The 14781-nt window shown below is 45.7% G+C and overlaps 1 protein-coding gene across 1 annotated transcript in view; it reads right to left on the minus strand.

Annotated features, from left to right (window-relative positions):
* The window catches only part of SREBF1 (sterol regulatory element binding transcription factor 1), a 26223-nt gene extending 21282 nt beyond the window's left edge, over positions 1-4941 (minus strand). The window contains exon 1 of the mRNA XM_006901202.1: positions 4851-4941. Within this exon, the coding sequence (XP_006901264.1) occupies positions 4851-4941 (91 nt within the window). The remainder of the gene's footprint in view (positions 1-4850) is intronic.
* Positions 4942-14781: the final 9840 nt, after the last annotated feature.

A 14781-nucleotide genomic window follows, 5' to 3' on the forward strand; every position in this document is an offset into this window, starting at 1 on the left:
ATTGGCACAGGATAGAGCAGGGTTTAGGGCTGTTGTACATAGGGTTGCTATGAGTTGCAAACGACTCGACGGCACATAACAACAACAACAACTGTAAGTAGTGTGGGACACAATGCCGGTTATTGATTAACACCTGCTCATAGTTATTATTGTTAAGTGCCACCAAACAGAATGCCACTTAGCAACCCTGTGAACAACAAATCACAGAGCCCTGCCCTATCTTGCCCCATATTACAATCTCCATCATGTTTAAAGCCCATTGTTATAGTCACTGTGTCACTTCATCTAGTTGGGGGGTCTTCCTCTCTTTCTCTGACCCTCCACCTTTCCCACCATGATACCTTTTTCCAAGCACTGGTCCCTCATGACAACAGTATGTGAGACAAAGTTTTATCACCCTTTCCTCTAAGAAGCACCCCTGATTGCACTTGCCCCAAGACAGACTTATTTGTTCTTTGGTATATTCAGTACTCTTAATGAACACTATAATTCAAAGTATCAGTTCTTTGGTTTACTCTATTGAAAATACTTTGGGTCAGGTGCACCTTAGACACTTGTTCTTTAGGAGGTCCTTGATAACAGATCTTCTCAAGGCAAAACCTCTTCTGATATTTTGATTACTGCTATCATGGGTATTGATTACAGATCCAAAGAAAATTAAATCATTGACAACTTAAGTCTTTTCTCCATCCATCATGATGTTGCCTGTTGGTCCAGTGATGAGGATTTTTGTTTTCTTGATATTGAGATATTGAAGGCTATAGTCTTTGATCTTCATCTGCAAGTACTTCAAGTCTTTACTTTCTGTAGGCAAGGTTGTATCATTTGCATAACATAAGTTATTAATGCTTCATCTAATCCTGATGCCACATTCTTCTTCATATAGTATAGCTTCTTGAATGAGCTGATCAGCACACACACTGAATGTTGTTATTGTTGTTGTTGTTGTTATGTGCCGTCGAGTCGTTTGCAACTCATAGCAACCCTATGTACAACAGCCCTAAACCCTGCTCTATCCTGTGCCAATCGCATTGCCTCTGACACACCCATCCCGATATCCCCAGTCACTGAATCAATCCACCTCAAAGAGGGCCTTCCCCTCCTGCGCTGTCCCTCCACCCTACCAAGCATGATGTTCCTCTCCAAGGTCCTGTCTCTCCTTACAACATGCCCAAAGTATGTCAGACGAAGCTCCAGAATCCTTGCCTCCACAGAGCAGCCTGATTTAACCCTCTCCAGGATGAATCCGTTTGTTTTCTTGACAGTCCAGGGTACATTCAATACTCTTCTCTAGCACCATAGCCCAAATGCATCAATTCTCCTTCTATCCTCCCTAGTCATTGTCCAACTCTCTGAAGCATAACAAGTGATTGCAACGACCATGGCCTGTATCAGGCGCACCTTAGTCTCCAGAGGGACACTGTTGCTCTTGAATACTTTAGAGAGGTCCCTAACAGCAGACTTTCCCATCGCGATACGTTTTTTGATTTCCTGGCTGCTGGTGCCAAGAGTGTTGACCGTGGAGCCGAGCAAACTGAAGCTGTGAACAATCTCAATCTCTTCGCCATCCATCCTGATGCTACCAATTGGTCCAGTGGTGAGAATCTTTGTCTTCTTGATGTTGAGTCTCAGTCCATACTGAAGGCTGCAGTCCTTGACCCTCTGCAGCAAGTGCATGAGGTCCTCCTCAGTTTCGCAAGCAAGGTTGTGTCATCTGCATAACGCAGATTGTTAATAGATCTTCCACCAATCCTGACGCCACACTTCTCCTCATAGAGCCCAGCCTCTCGGATAATCTGCTCTTGCAGAGTTGACTTAAAAAAAATTGGTTCATTTCATCCTCATAAACTCAAGATGCTCTTCTATTTTGTTCTCATTATAAACCTGAAAGTGAAAGACGTTAAACTACTTGTCCAAGGCTATGAAACAAGTGCTGGATGTGAAGATGTGGGCCCAACCCATCCAGCTGCAGTTCTTCCAGATGAGGTCCCAAAGACCTGAGATGGGACCAAGAAAAGCGATACTTCCTGTGAGGTCAGCCAGGTTAGGGTAGGCCTCTTTATGCCACTTTCTACCAAATCACAAACCTGCCTTCCTCCCTCACTCTCTCACTAGGACCCCATGTATGCATCTGCCACGCTCTCTTTGTCCTGCTGCAGTCAAATATGTGTAGCCTTGATGTGAGTCTTGCCTTTTGTGTGGTTCTAGGCAGTTACTGGAGCTAGAAGGCCTGTGGCTGGCAGGGAACAAGACCATACTTCCTCTAGCCAAGTAACAATTCTTATCTGGGCTGAAACTGTCAGCAGAGCAAAGTTCAAGACCCAACCCTCTGTCTGAACTGAGTGACCAGGTCACTAAGGATGTCTGTGTCTGGCTAGGTTACATTTGGACAGGAGATAATTTTCAGCCATCTGACCACTAGCCTTCTGGGGATTCACTCTCAGAATCCTCTCCTTGTTCCAGTTACCTTTGGACAGGACCTAAAGAGGCTCAGAGGTATCTGAAGCATAGAGAAGCAGTTTATTTTCCCTAAGGGATTCATCATTCACAGCCACACAGAGAGAACTCTCTGCTGCGCCAAGGCAGGACAGAGGAAGCACATAAGTAGACTGGCCCCCAGGGATGCTGGACACGGGGGCAGGGAAGACACAAAACACTAAGGCAGACATGGGGGTATGAGCAGTGATCTCTGGACAGGGAAACGTCCCAAGGAAAAATGAGGTTTGGCAGAACAGGGTAAGGCTGGAGGCCACTACAAAATGAGGGATGGTACCTGGAGGGCCCTGGGAAGCCATCGTCGGTTTAGCAGCCAGAGAGTTACGCCTCCAGAGCTACGCAGTGGCTTTTGACCAGTCTAAAACTGGTTTTTTGGAGCGCCTGTATGTTCTTGGCTGGCAAAGATACTCTGGCGAGAGAAGTAGTAGCATGTGGTTCCCCTTTGCCCTCTCCATCCTGTCCTGTGCCTTCAGAGGAACTGCCTCTCATGATCAGATACCTTAAGAGGGACCCTCTGGGATATCTAAGAGAGCTTCAAGGGAAACCATCCTTGATCAATGCAGCAGCCACCAGGGGAGGCAAACAGGAATAAATCCCTCAGAGCACTCAGAGTGCCTGCCCCTCAGCTGGGTCCAGTCCCCATGGTGATGAAGAGACTTCTTTCCTACTCACCCTGAACTCAAGTCTGCAGTCTCCTTTTCTACACAAGTGTGTAAAAGATCCGAAATATTCATCGCCAGCAGGAAGGGATGATAGCTACAGCCCAGAGGAGACAGTGTTGGGCTGAACTAGAACCTAAGGTCAACAGTGACCCTACCTCAAAACTCCTTGGGAGACTCCCCAAGGCCAGCCCCTAGTCTCATGATTCAGATGCTAATGTGGGAAGGAAAGGGGAGGCTGGCCAGTAGTTTTGCCTCTGTTCCCTCTAGGACCCACTTACAGGCCACAATGTAGCCATCTCCCTGGTTCCCTGATTCATTTGTTGCCCTTCTCCTCAGTCCTAAAATTACAGTAGCTAGGAGTTTGGAGTCAGGTAGTAGGTCACTTTCCTCTCTGTGCCTCAAGGCTCTCATCTCTAAGATAAAGACTAATGTCTACAGACTTGAGGTTTGATATACAGCAAATGGTCAGTAAATGATACTGGTTCATGTCACAATCTTCTGCCCCAGACACCAGTTAAGAACTTCTGAAACACTCTGCTCAGACTCCCCAGGGCTATCATGGCTCCTGTATCTCCATTCTGCCACTTTCATTCCTGCTGAGGGATAGGGTTGTCTATGCTCACGGCCTGCAGCTACATAAGTGCCCAAACCCTGTACAGACCAAACATCTGGACCTCAGAAGCACACTGCCCTAGAGACATGCTGAGGAAAGAGTGCGTGAAAAACCTTGTGGCCTGATGCACTATCCCAGCTCCTGCCATTCTTCCAGAGAGGGAAACTGAGCCCCAGAAGATAAAACACAGGTGAGGTGACAGAATAAGTGAGCAGTGTCCAAACTGAGGTCCCACCTCCAAAGCTACTTCCTCTCATTCTCTGGCCAAGCAGACTCTCGAGAGCATTCAGTGACCCAGGGCAAGGCTGGGGGAGTCTAGTGGTTCCCCACTCCAGAGCCAAGGAGAAGCCAAGGGCCCCCATCAGGTCCCTCCTCTGAGGCCCTCTCCTCACGCCCTGCCCCGACAGAAGGCTGGGTTGGGATAGTGTACAAAGCTGTTTGGGTAGGAGTTGGTCTCTGAAGCTAAGGCCCACAGACATGCTCATTCAGGCTGTGGGGGAGATTTCGCCTTCATCTTGTTCCTGGGTTCCTGGCTTGTCCTGTTTCCCCACCTGTGCAACTCTGCCAGTGTTGCTAAAGGTCGCACACAGCAATCTTGCTCCGCAGTCTCCTTGGGGGCTGTCCAGACAGCGTAAGTAACAGCCTCTGACACAGGTCCCTGCTGCACAGTTAACCCCCATTTCGAATCATTCCCCTGCTCCAAACCCCTTCCTCTGAGAGGCCTCCTCACTCCAAACTGGCCTCGTTTGTGGATTGGGGGAGCCTACTCCCTAGGGTTGGGCCAACGCATCCCGACAGACCAGGGCGGACGGGACCCGCATGCGCCTGTGCACCAGCTTCGCGCCCGCGCTGAACTCTCCAACGAAGGGAGTGACCTCGAGTAACCCCGTCTGACATCCCGGCAGAGGCGCGGCTCCCCCGGTGGCTGGGCCTCAGTCTCTCGGGGCCTCAGTCTCACTGGGCCTCATTCTCAGCCAGGACGTATCGCAGCCTCGGCGACGCAGGGGCTGCGCCGGGTTAGCAGAGCGGCCAGCCGGCCAGGACTGCGCTGTAGGGCCCAGACCCGGCAGCTCACGCACCTTCAATGTCGGTCAGCAGTACCGCGTCCAGCTCACACGGCGCTGCCAGCGCCCGCTCCAAGGCCGCCTCGCTAAAAGGAGGCCCCTCCATGGCGCGCGCCTCTCGGGACCGCTAGAGGTAGCGGAAAGATCTCCTGACGCCGAGTTCCCAGGCAGCCGCCGTCAGGGGCGGAGCCCGAGCACAGGCCACGCCTCCCGCAGGATGCAGCCCCGCCTAACCTGGCCACGCTGAGACCTCAGCACCTGCCCAGTGAATGCTCAGGGCCACGTATCCCACCCACCACCGCCTCCCACACCCACTCCCAATCCTGCGTGGGCGCCTCGTCTAGTCTCAGCCTGTTGCAACCTTGAGTCAACTGTAGTTCAGGGGCCACCACCCCTCCCTGCGCCTCAGTTTCCGCAGAAAAGTGTGGTCTTAGTCATTAGTGACTTAACGGACAGAAATTCATTTTCTCACCATTTGTTGTTGTTGTTATGTGCCATCGAGTCACTTGCGACTCATAGCGACCCTATGTACAACAGCCCTAAGCCCTTCTCTATTTTGTACCAATCGCACTGCCACCGACACACCCATCTCGATTACCCTAGTCACTGAATCAATCCACCTCATGAGGGTCTTTCCCTCCTGTGCTGTCCCTCCACTCTCCCAAGCATGATGTCCCTCTCCAAGGACCGGTCTCTTCTTAAACATGCCCAAAGGACGTCAGATGAAGCTTCAGAATCCTTGCCTCCAAGGAGCATCCCGGTTTAACCCTCTATAGGCTGAATCTGTTCGTTTTCTTAGCAGTCTATGGTACCCTCAATAGTCTTCTCCAGCACCACAGCTCAAAGGCATCAATTCTCCTTCTATCCTCCCTAGTCATTGTCCAACTCTCTGATGCATAACAAAAAGACCATGGCCTGTATCAGACACACCTTAGTGTTCCTTTCAGCAAGCAGGGTTGTGTCATCTGCATAACGGAGATTGTTGATAGATCTTCCACCAATCCTGACGCCACAATTATCTCACCATTTAGGAGGTTTTATTATTCTGGGACACCCTGAGTCGCTCCTACTCATTAGCTGGGCAAATGTCTTCTCCTTCTCTGAACATCCTCAGCATCTCTGCTGTGCTTTGTTCTAGCCACTGTGTTAAAAGTTTGATTTCTGCCTGCTGGCTCTGGAGGAAGATCACATGCTCTGCAGTGATCATGTGGTTTGATATCGCTCCCCCCACCACTTGCATGCATGACTGGCTTCTTTAATCTCTTTTATATCTTAAAAAAGATTGGCTTAAGATAGACCCTGTACAATCCTGTCTGAGTAACTTAACAAAGACAACTTTCCCCAGCAAGATTGCTATTCTACAGGCATAGAATAGAGGTTAGGACTTACAAAATACATTTTTTGGGGGTATAATTCAGTCTTTAACAAGATCCATCCCAAAGGTTTCTGGACTTGGGGTTCTCACAAACCCCACTTTCTAGAGACAATGTTTCCATCCTTGCTGTTAGGTGCCATCAGTCAATACAACTTCTAGTGATGCTGGTCCATCCTCACTATCTCGACTATCCCCAAGCCTATTGTTACAGTCACTTTATTGATGCATCTTTTTGACGTTCTTCCTCTCTTTCTCTCATCTGCCACCAGCATATCCTTTGTCCAAAAACTGCCTTCTCAGATAATCAGTACTCTTCTACAACCCTACCACTCTAGATTTTCAGAACTTCCAGAAAAATCCTGGTCAAATTATATCTCTACTTAGACTTGTTTTGTGTCCACAGGCTAGTATTTCGCCACTTAGTACCTAATTTGGTTATATTATTTTGTCTTCTCAAGATGCCCTTTGAAATAATCTGCTCATCTTTTTTTCTTCAGCATTTCTTCTCTTTGTTTTGGCCTTTTGGCATTCAAGTACAGTTTTCAATCTCTTTTGACATCCATTTTGGTCTTTTCTTTCTCCCCTGCCTTTTGCTTTCTTCATGGAAGATATCTTTGATGTCATCCCACAACTCATGTGATCTTTGATCATTAATGTTCAATGCCACAAACCTATTCTTAAGATGATTTTTCAATTCAGGTATGATAGAATCAAGATTGTATTGTGGTTCTCATAGTTGTTGTTGTTGTTAAGTGCCATTGAGTCATAGGTGACTCATAGCGACCCTATGAACGAAAGTCCTGGACACCTGTACAACTATCATCCTTTCTCCAGGTTCATAGGTTTCCACAGGCAAGCTATTATGGAAGTGGATGCCACTCCTGCTTCGAGGTTCTCATAGACTTGTTTTAATTTTCTTCAGCTTCAATTTTAATTTGGATATAAGAAATTGATGGTTAGCCCCTAGCCTGGTTTTGACTGCTGATAATTGAACATCTCCAATAATTCTTTCTACAGATGTAATCTGATTTCTGTATAGTCTATCAGGTGAGGCCCATGTCACTGTTTGTGTTTTTTCAAAAGGTTACCAAACAATATCATTGATATCACATGCAAGCAAGATTCTACTGAAGATTATCCAAAAACAACTGGAACAGCACATCAGCAGAGAACTGCCTGAAGTCCTGGGTTTAGAAGGGGTTGTGGTACTAGCTGATGTCAGATGGATCTTGACTGAAAGCAGGGAATACCAGAGGAATGTCTATCTGTGTTTCATTGATTATGCAAAGGCATTTTACTAAGTGGCTCACAACAAACTCTGGCAAGAAGGGACCAGTCCTTGGAGAGGATGCCATGCTTGGGAGGGTGGAGGGACAGCGCAGGAGAGGAAGACCCTCTATGAAGTCGACTGATTCAGTGACTAGGGTAATCAGGGTAGGTGTGTTAGGAGATAGTGAGATTGGCAAAGGACAGAACAGGGTTTAGGCTGTTGTAGATAGGGTCGCTATGAGTCTCAGGCGACATGACGGCACATAACAACAACAAAACAACATTAGCAATGAATAAAGCATTGATTGTACAAAATTCAGTCATTCTATTCTCCAGTCTCATTTCCATCACAAAGTCCTTAATTTCTGACTACCAGTCCTTCTGTTGCTAACTTTTGCATTCCCGTAACCAATTATTATCCATGAATCCTGATTGCACATTCAATCCATTTCTGGACTGCTAATGTTTGTAAAGAAAATTTTCATCTCTGGTGTATATATTTGAATAGTTGTCTTCCTTATATGTATATAGATAGTTCCCTATCACTCACAGCATTGACCTGCAAGATAGATAATGAAATTATCTTTTTTCCTATGATGGCAGCAACATCCTTTCTCATTTTTTTCCATTATAATCAGATCAAGAAGACAAAGCAAAGTATTATGACAAAATGTGCAAAGACCTGGAGTTAGAAAAGAAAGAAAGAATTAACTTGGCATTTTCCAAGCTAATAAACTGAAGAACAGATTCTAACCTCGGATTGCAACACTGAAGGATGCTATGGGCAAGATACTGAATGATGCAAGAAGCATAACATAATGTTAAGAGGGATACACAGAGTCACTGTACCAAAAAAGAATTGGTTGACATGGAACCATTTCAGGAAGTACCATATGACCAAGAACCAATGGTAATGAAGGAAGAAGTTCAAGCTGCATTAAAGGCCCTCATAAAAAATTAGGCTCCAATATCAATTGAAATGTTTCAACAAGATGCAATACCCCACACATACTCACCAGTCTCTAACAACAAACATGGAAGGCAGCTTGCTGGCCAACTGACTGAAAGAGGTCCATACATGTTCCCATTCTCAAAGAAAATGGCCCAACAGAATATGGAAATTATCAAAGAAAATCATTACTATCACATGCAAGTAAAATACTGCTGAAGATTATTTTTAAATGGCTAGAATAGTACATTCTAGAGACAGAGACGGCTTTATCAGAAATTCAAGCTGGATTTAGAAGAGGCATGGTACCAGGGATGTCAGATGGATCTTGGCTGAAAGCAGAGAATACTAGAAGACTATCTATCTGTGTTTTATTGATTACACAGAGGCATTTGACTGTGTGGATCATAACAAATTATTAATAACATTGAGAACAACAGGAATCACAGAAAATGTATTCATGTGAACCCTATATGTAGACCAAGAATCTGCTTTCTGAACAGAGCAAGGGAACACTGCATGGTTTTAAATAAAGAAAAGTGTGCTTCAGGGCTGTATCTGTCTCCATACCTATTCAATAATAAGTAAATTACTTGAGACTTTTTTAAAGAACTTTATGAAAAGAATTAGGATTTGGAGAAAGGCTCATCAACAACCTGCATTATGCAGATGATAAATCTTGCTTTCTAAAACTAATGACGACTTGAAATACTTGCTGCAGAAGATCAATACTGATTACATCCCAACATCAAGAAGACAAAAATCTTCACCCCTGGACCAATAGGCAACATCATAATAAGTGGAGAAAAGATTGAAGTTGTCCATCATTTTACCTCACTTCAGCACCCTATGGTGCCAGCAGTCAAGAAATCAAAGAACGTTTGCATTGGGAAAATGTGGTCTCCATGACCTCTCTCCAAAGTCAGATTAAATCCCATGGACTGCCAAAAGAACAAATAAACATATCTAGGAGAAAGTGAAACCAGGTGCTTCTTGGAGGCAAGGATGGTGAAACTTCTTCTCATATACTTTGGGCATATTGTTAGGAGAGGCTAGTCCTTGGCAAAATCCAAATCTATGTCAGAGCATCATTTGTTATGTCCAAGGTTAGGTATCTTGCTCAAATGTGTAAAGTGTCAATTCCAAGGCAATCAGCCAATGCTAGACACGTGGTTTCAGTAGCCAACTGGAAAATAAACAAAGAGCCAAAGAGTTTTAGGAGACTTAAACATCATTTTTATTCTAGTTCTCATACACACTACAAGAAGGAGTCATAATTTGAACAGTCATGGAACTTTCCTATCAAGTTCTTACTGTGCTCAGAACAATTTGTGAATGGACCCCTATTTTTATCAAACCATGTGCATGTGTGGTTACACTTAAAACAATGATTCATCACAGCACTACTGGGCTTGCTCAGACATGGCTGCAGTCTGAATAAAACTGCTTATGATATACATAAAACACAATTCAGTTTAGGACAAATCTGCCTGGTGGGTATGCACAATACATTGCAGTCTCCAACTGACATCATGACAGGAAAGGTGCAGGGTCAGTGAACAAGAGGAAGACCCTCAATGTGTTAGATTGACACAATGACTGTACCAATAGGCTCAAGCTGCATTAGACAGGATGAGGATAGTACAAGATAGGGCATGATGCTATACAACAAGAAACCACCAGAGTGACTAACTGCCATTGAATTTGTCCCACCTTATTAATATGCCCTCTAAAGATATGAATCACAATAGGAGGAGACTGACTTTCTCCCTCACAGATATGAACTGTCAGAAACACAATTTTTTATTTTTCTCACAGCGTAACTTACTATAACACAAGAATTCTACAAGAGAATAGTAATGTCTCTAAGAAGGTTTGGAAAAGAAGAGGTGAGTCTGGAGTTGGACTGGAGTACTCGAATCGACCATACAAAGTTTATGTGTGAAGCAATAAGCTATTTTATTTTTAACTGCATGCAGGTAGGCTGAGCTGTCAAATTAAGAAGTCAGCAGCTCTTGCTGTTGGGGCGAGGGGATATATAGAGATTGTTAGTGGGTTCAGCAGATCACATGAAGAAGTCTTGGTTGGACAGTATTCTGTTGGCACTTTTTTTAATCTTTAAGGTGTACTCTTAAGTCAGCTCATTTTCTTTTGTATTCTGGGAATGTTCTGTTTTTTGCCAGTTCAGCTTTCCATTAGTAGTTGGGCAGGCTGGAACTAGGGGAAGGGCTTTATATGAGAACTTCAGTCAACAATGAGACCACTTTATTTTACCCAGCAGTTTCTTAGGGTGGCCAGGAGATTGCTTATGACACCAGCCTGCTTTCCCTGCAGAAGAGCATCCCTGCTCCAGGAGAGGGTTGCAGAAAGGGAGCCAGCCTAGAGTCTGGAATTGCCTATCCAGTTTTGATTGGGGGCGGGAGAATGGTGGCCAGCAGGTCCAGTGCAGGCCTGGAGGACCGGTGGCCACAGAGAGAGATGTGCCCAAGGCTACACATCTCCTGGAATGTGGAAACATGGCAGGGTGGAGCCTTGGGATTATCTGACTTCAGACTTGTTGCTTGTCCCAGGAAACAGGGGTCAGGCCATTGGAAGAGGCAGAGCTTTAGCCTTGAGCCATGTGCAGATAATGCTTCCGGCTTGGAAGTGAGCTGGAGTTGAACCCTAAGCCCTGTATCTTGAGGATAGAGCTGGGGGGGCCAGGTGGAAGGTAATGAGTCCTTGTGATGTGAATGGAAATAACCCAGAGCTAGCATTCAGGCAAGTTATTAGGGGAGGTCAGTCCCTGGACAAGGACCTCATGCTAGGAAAAGCAGATTATCAGCAAAGAAGAGGAAGATCCTCAACAGAATGGACTGACACAGTGACTGCAACAATGAACTTGAACACAGTAGAGACTGTGAGGCTGGATCAAGTTTGTGCAGGGTTCCCATCTGTTGGACTCTTGTAGGGTTCCTGTTGTTTTATACATCATTGAATGAGAACTGACAGCTTGACCCTCTAGTGGGTTTTTAGAGGCTTTAACTCTTTTTAAAAATTTTATTCTTATTGTATTATTTTTACGTGTACCGTCAAATCAGATCTGACTGGTACAGGAGGAGATTGCCCCCTCCTTCTCCAGCAGAGCATCTGGTGGATTTGAACGGCGTATCTCTGGGATTGCAGTGCAGCGTCTTGCCACTAAGCCACCAGAGCTCCCTAGAGCCTTTAACTCTCATAGAAGGGGACTGCTTATCTTTCTCCTGCAGAGCAGCTGGTGGATTCAAACCACTGACCTTTGGATTCAATCACTTGCTATACATCTGAAAGGTGGACAATGAATAAGGATGACAGAGGAATTGATGCCTTTGACTGCCAAGAACCAACAGTGGTGTCTTGGAAAAGGTGCAGTCAGAGTACTCCTTGGAGGCAAAGATGATAAAGCTTCATCTCATATACTTTGGTTATGTTGCTAGGAGAGGCTATTCCTTGGAAAGGGACATTATGCTTGAAAAGGTAGAGGGACAGTGGGAGAAGAAGCCCTCAATGAGATGTACTGACACAGTGACTGTAGCAATGGGCTCAAGGGATTGAGTGAATCAGAGATTGAGATGGCATCAGATAGGACAGAGTTCAGATCTGTTGGTCATAGGGTCACTAATCAGGCCTATTCAACTCAACAGCACCTAACAACAACCATCTTTGGTTGGCAGCAGAACCCCTTATCCATTAGGCCACCCAAGCTCCCTAGGTTGCTCAGTCACAGTCAATTCCACAGGCTTTAACAAAATTCAGGAATCTAAAAGGGAGAAAGAGGTGTTCCTTTTGGTATGCAGAGAACAACATTCTTTTTTTCTAAAAAATTGTTAAGTAAGGAACTTTAATCTTTAGATACTTACTTAGAGGCATAAAATGGGCATGTGTGTTAATTTCCCTTGATAGGAGGTATTAATGGAAATGGTTCACCATGGGGGTCTAGAGCCCAAGGCCATCCTAGCCCTAGGTCTCACCAATTCATGCTATCCCAAAGATGACCTTCAGACTCCAGATAAGGCCTGTCTGGACATGCTTTCCAAGAATGAAATTAGTGGCTCACTTTAAGAGGGGGGAGCTTGGGTAGAGAAGCTTGACCTGTAAGAGTAGCTTTCTTTGTTCTCCTCCAGGAAGTGACTGTCATAGAAGTGACCCAAGAACAAGGGTGGCTAGGATCTATGGGGTTGGGGTGCAAGATGTTTTTCAAAGGAAATGTCCTGCACTAGTGGCCCTGCTGTGAAGTCTAGCCTGGACCTCAACTTTGTAGATGAGTGTCTGCTCAGGATCCACGTAGTGCCCTCTTCTCATTCTGAAACACAGAGAAGCTTGGGAATCTGGTAGGTTCAAACTGCACTTTTACAGTAGATGGAAAGGAAGAGGGGAATGTTGGTGAAAAGCCTAGAGACCACATTCTTCAAATAAGAGTACCTGGAGCAGGAGGCTGTTGTCCAGGCGGAGCTGGGAAGTACTGCACGGTTTGGAATTGGGAAGGGAATGCGTCAGAAATGTACTATCTCCATACCTGTTCAATCTATATGCTGAACAAATTATCCAAAAAGCTGAACTCTGTGAAGAGGAATGTGACATCAGGATTACAGGAAGATCAATCAATAACCTGCATTATGCAAATGACACAATGACAAATGACTTGCTCAAAGTGAGGCAGATTTGAAGCACTTGTTGGATCAAGGAATGCAGCCTTCAATATGGATTGTGTCTCAATATCAAGAAAACAAAGATTCTTACCCTGGTCCAATAGACAGTGTCATGACGGATGGAGAGGAGACTGAAATTATCAACAGCTTCATCTTGCTTGGATCCACAATTAACACCCCTGGTACAAGCAGTCAGGAAATTAGGATATGCATTGCACTGGAAAAATCTGCAGTTAGAGACCTTTCCAAATTATTGAGAAGTAGTGATGTCAGTTTGAGGACTAAGGTGCATCTGATTCAGGCCATGGTCTTTCCAGTTACTAGCTATGCATCTGAGATCTGGACAATGAATAAGGATGACAGAAAAAGAATTGATGCCTTTGAGTTGTGTTGGAGAAGAGCACTGAAAATCCCATGGACAACTGAGAAAAGGAATAGATACGTCTGGGAGGAGTGCTACTGGAGTCCTCTTTGGAGGCAAGAATGATGAGGTTTCATTTCACATACTTTGGGCATATGGCTAGAAGGTGGTATTCCTTGGAGAGAGACAGGATGCTAAGAAGGGTGGATGGTCCGGCAAAGGAGAGAAAGACCCTCAACCAGGTGGATTGACAAGAAGACTGCTGCAATGGGCTCTTTTGTGTTAGGAAGTGTGAGGATGGCACAAGACAGGACTAGGGCCAGATCTTTTGTTTATTCAGGGTTGCTGAATCATACTCGACTTGATAGCACCTAAAAACAACTGCTTGCTGAACAGCTTAGTTCCCCTTTCTGAGCCTCAGTGACTGGATATATAAAGTGGAAACAGGCCTTCCAGCAGCCAACCACCTTCAGACAAACCTTATATTCTTTTATTTTTTTTTATTTTATTTTACTATTTTGTGTGTGTGTACCGTCAAATCAGATCTGACAGGTACAGGAAGAGATTACCCCTCCTTCTCCGGCAGAGCATCTGGTGGATTCGAACCACATACTTCTGGGATTGCAGTTCAGCTTCTTGCCACTAGGCCACCAGAGCTCCCTGCATATTCTTTAAAGTATTTCCCCCATCTACAAAATGCACAGTTCAAGAATTACTCCCTGACTGCGGGAATTAAGAGGACATAAAGTGAGGCAAAGTGAGGCAAAGTGAGGGAGTCCAGCGCCATAGACTGTAAACACCAACAAGACTGAAGGCTTGCTGAGGCGCATCATTGGTTACCGCCAAAGAGAAAAGCCTTGGCCCTGTAGCCGGGTCCCGCCCACTCTCCGCAAGACCCTTCCGGCTGGTCAAATCTGAGCACGAAGGGTTATGGAGAAGGAACCGGTTGCTGGGTGCTGGCATTCAGAGGAGGGTTGGCGCTAGGAGCCAGGGAACTGCTTCCACATTGGTAGCATATTCTTCAATACTCAAAGTGGTCTGGTACTGTGCCAAGCACCATCTATTTATTCCTTCTCCCACCTTAGAAGGAGAAAACCATGAACAGAATGATCGAGCTCCACGCCACCGAGCATTTAGGGCCAGGTGACTCAGAGGAGCGTCCTGAGTGCGCGGCGGTGGGGTGGGGGGGGTGGTTTGGGGGGGGGGGTTTGTGGGGTGGGGAAGGCGAGGAATGAAGGCCCCAAGTGCGCACCCGGAGGGATATGGAGGCGCCGAGTGTGCACAGGGCGGGGCGAGGCCGCCACGTACGCACCCAGAAGTTCGTG

This window comes from Elephantulus edwardii, unplaced genomic scaffold (assembly GCF_000299155.1).
Source record: "Elephantulus edwardii isolate Elephantulus edwardi_28Jun2011 unplaced genomic scaffold, EleEdw1.0 scaffold00314, whole genome shotgun sequence".
NCBI lineage: Eukaryota > Metazoa > Chordata > Mammalia > Macroscelidea > Macroscelididae > Elephantulus > Elephantulus edwardii.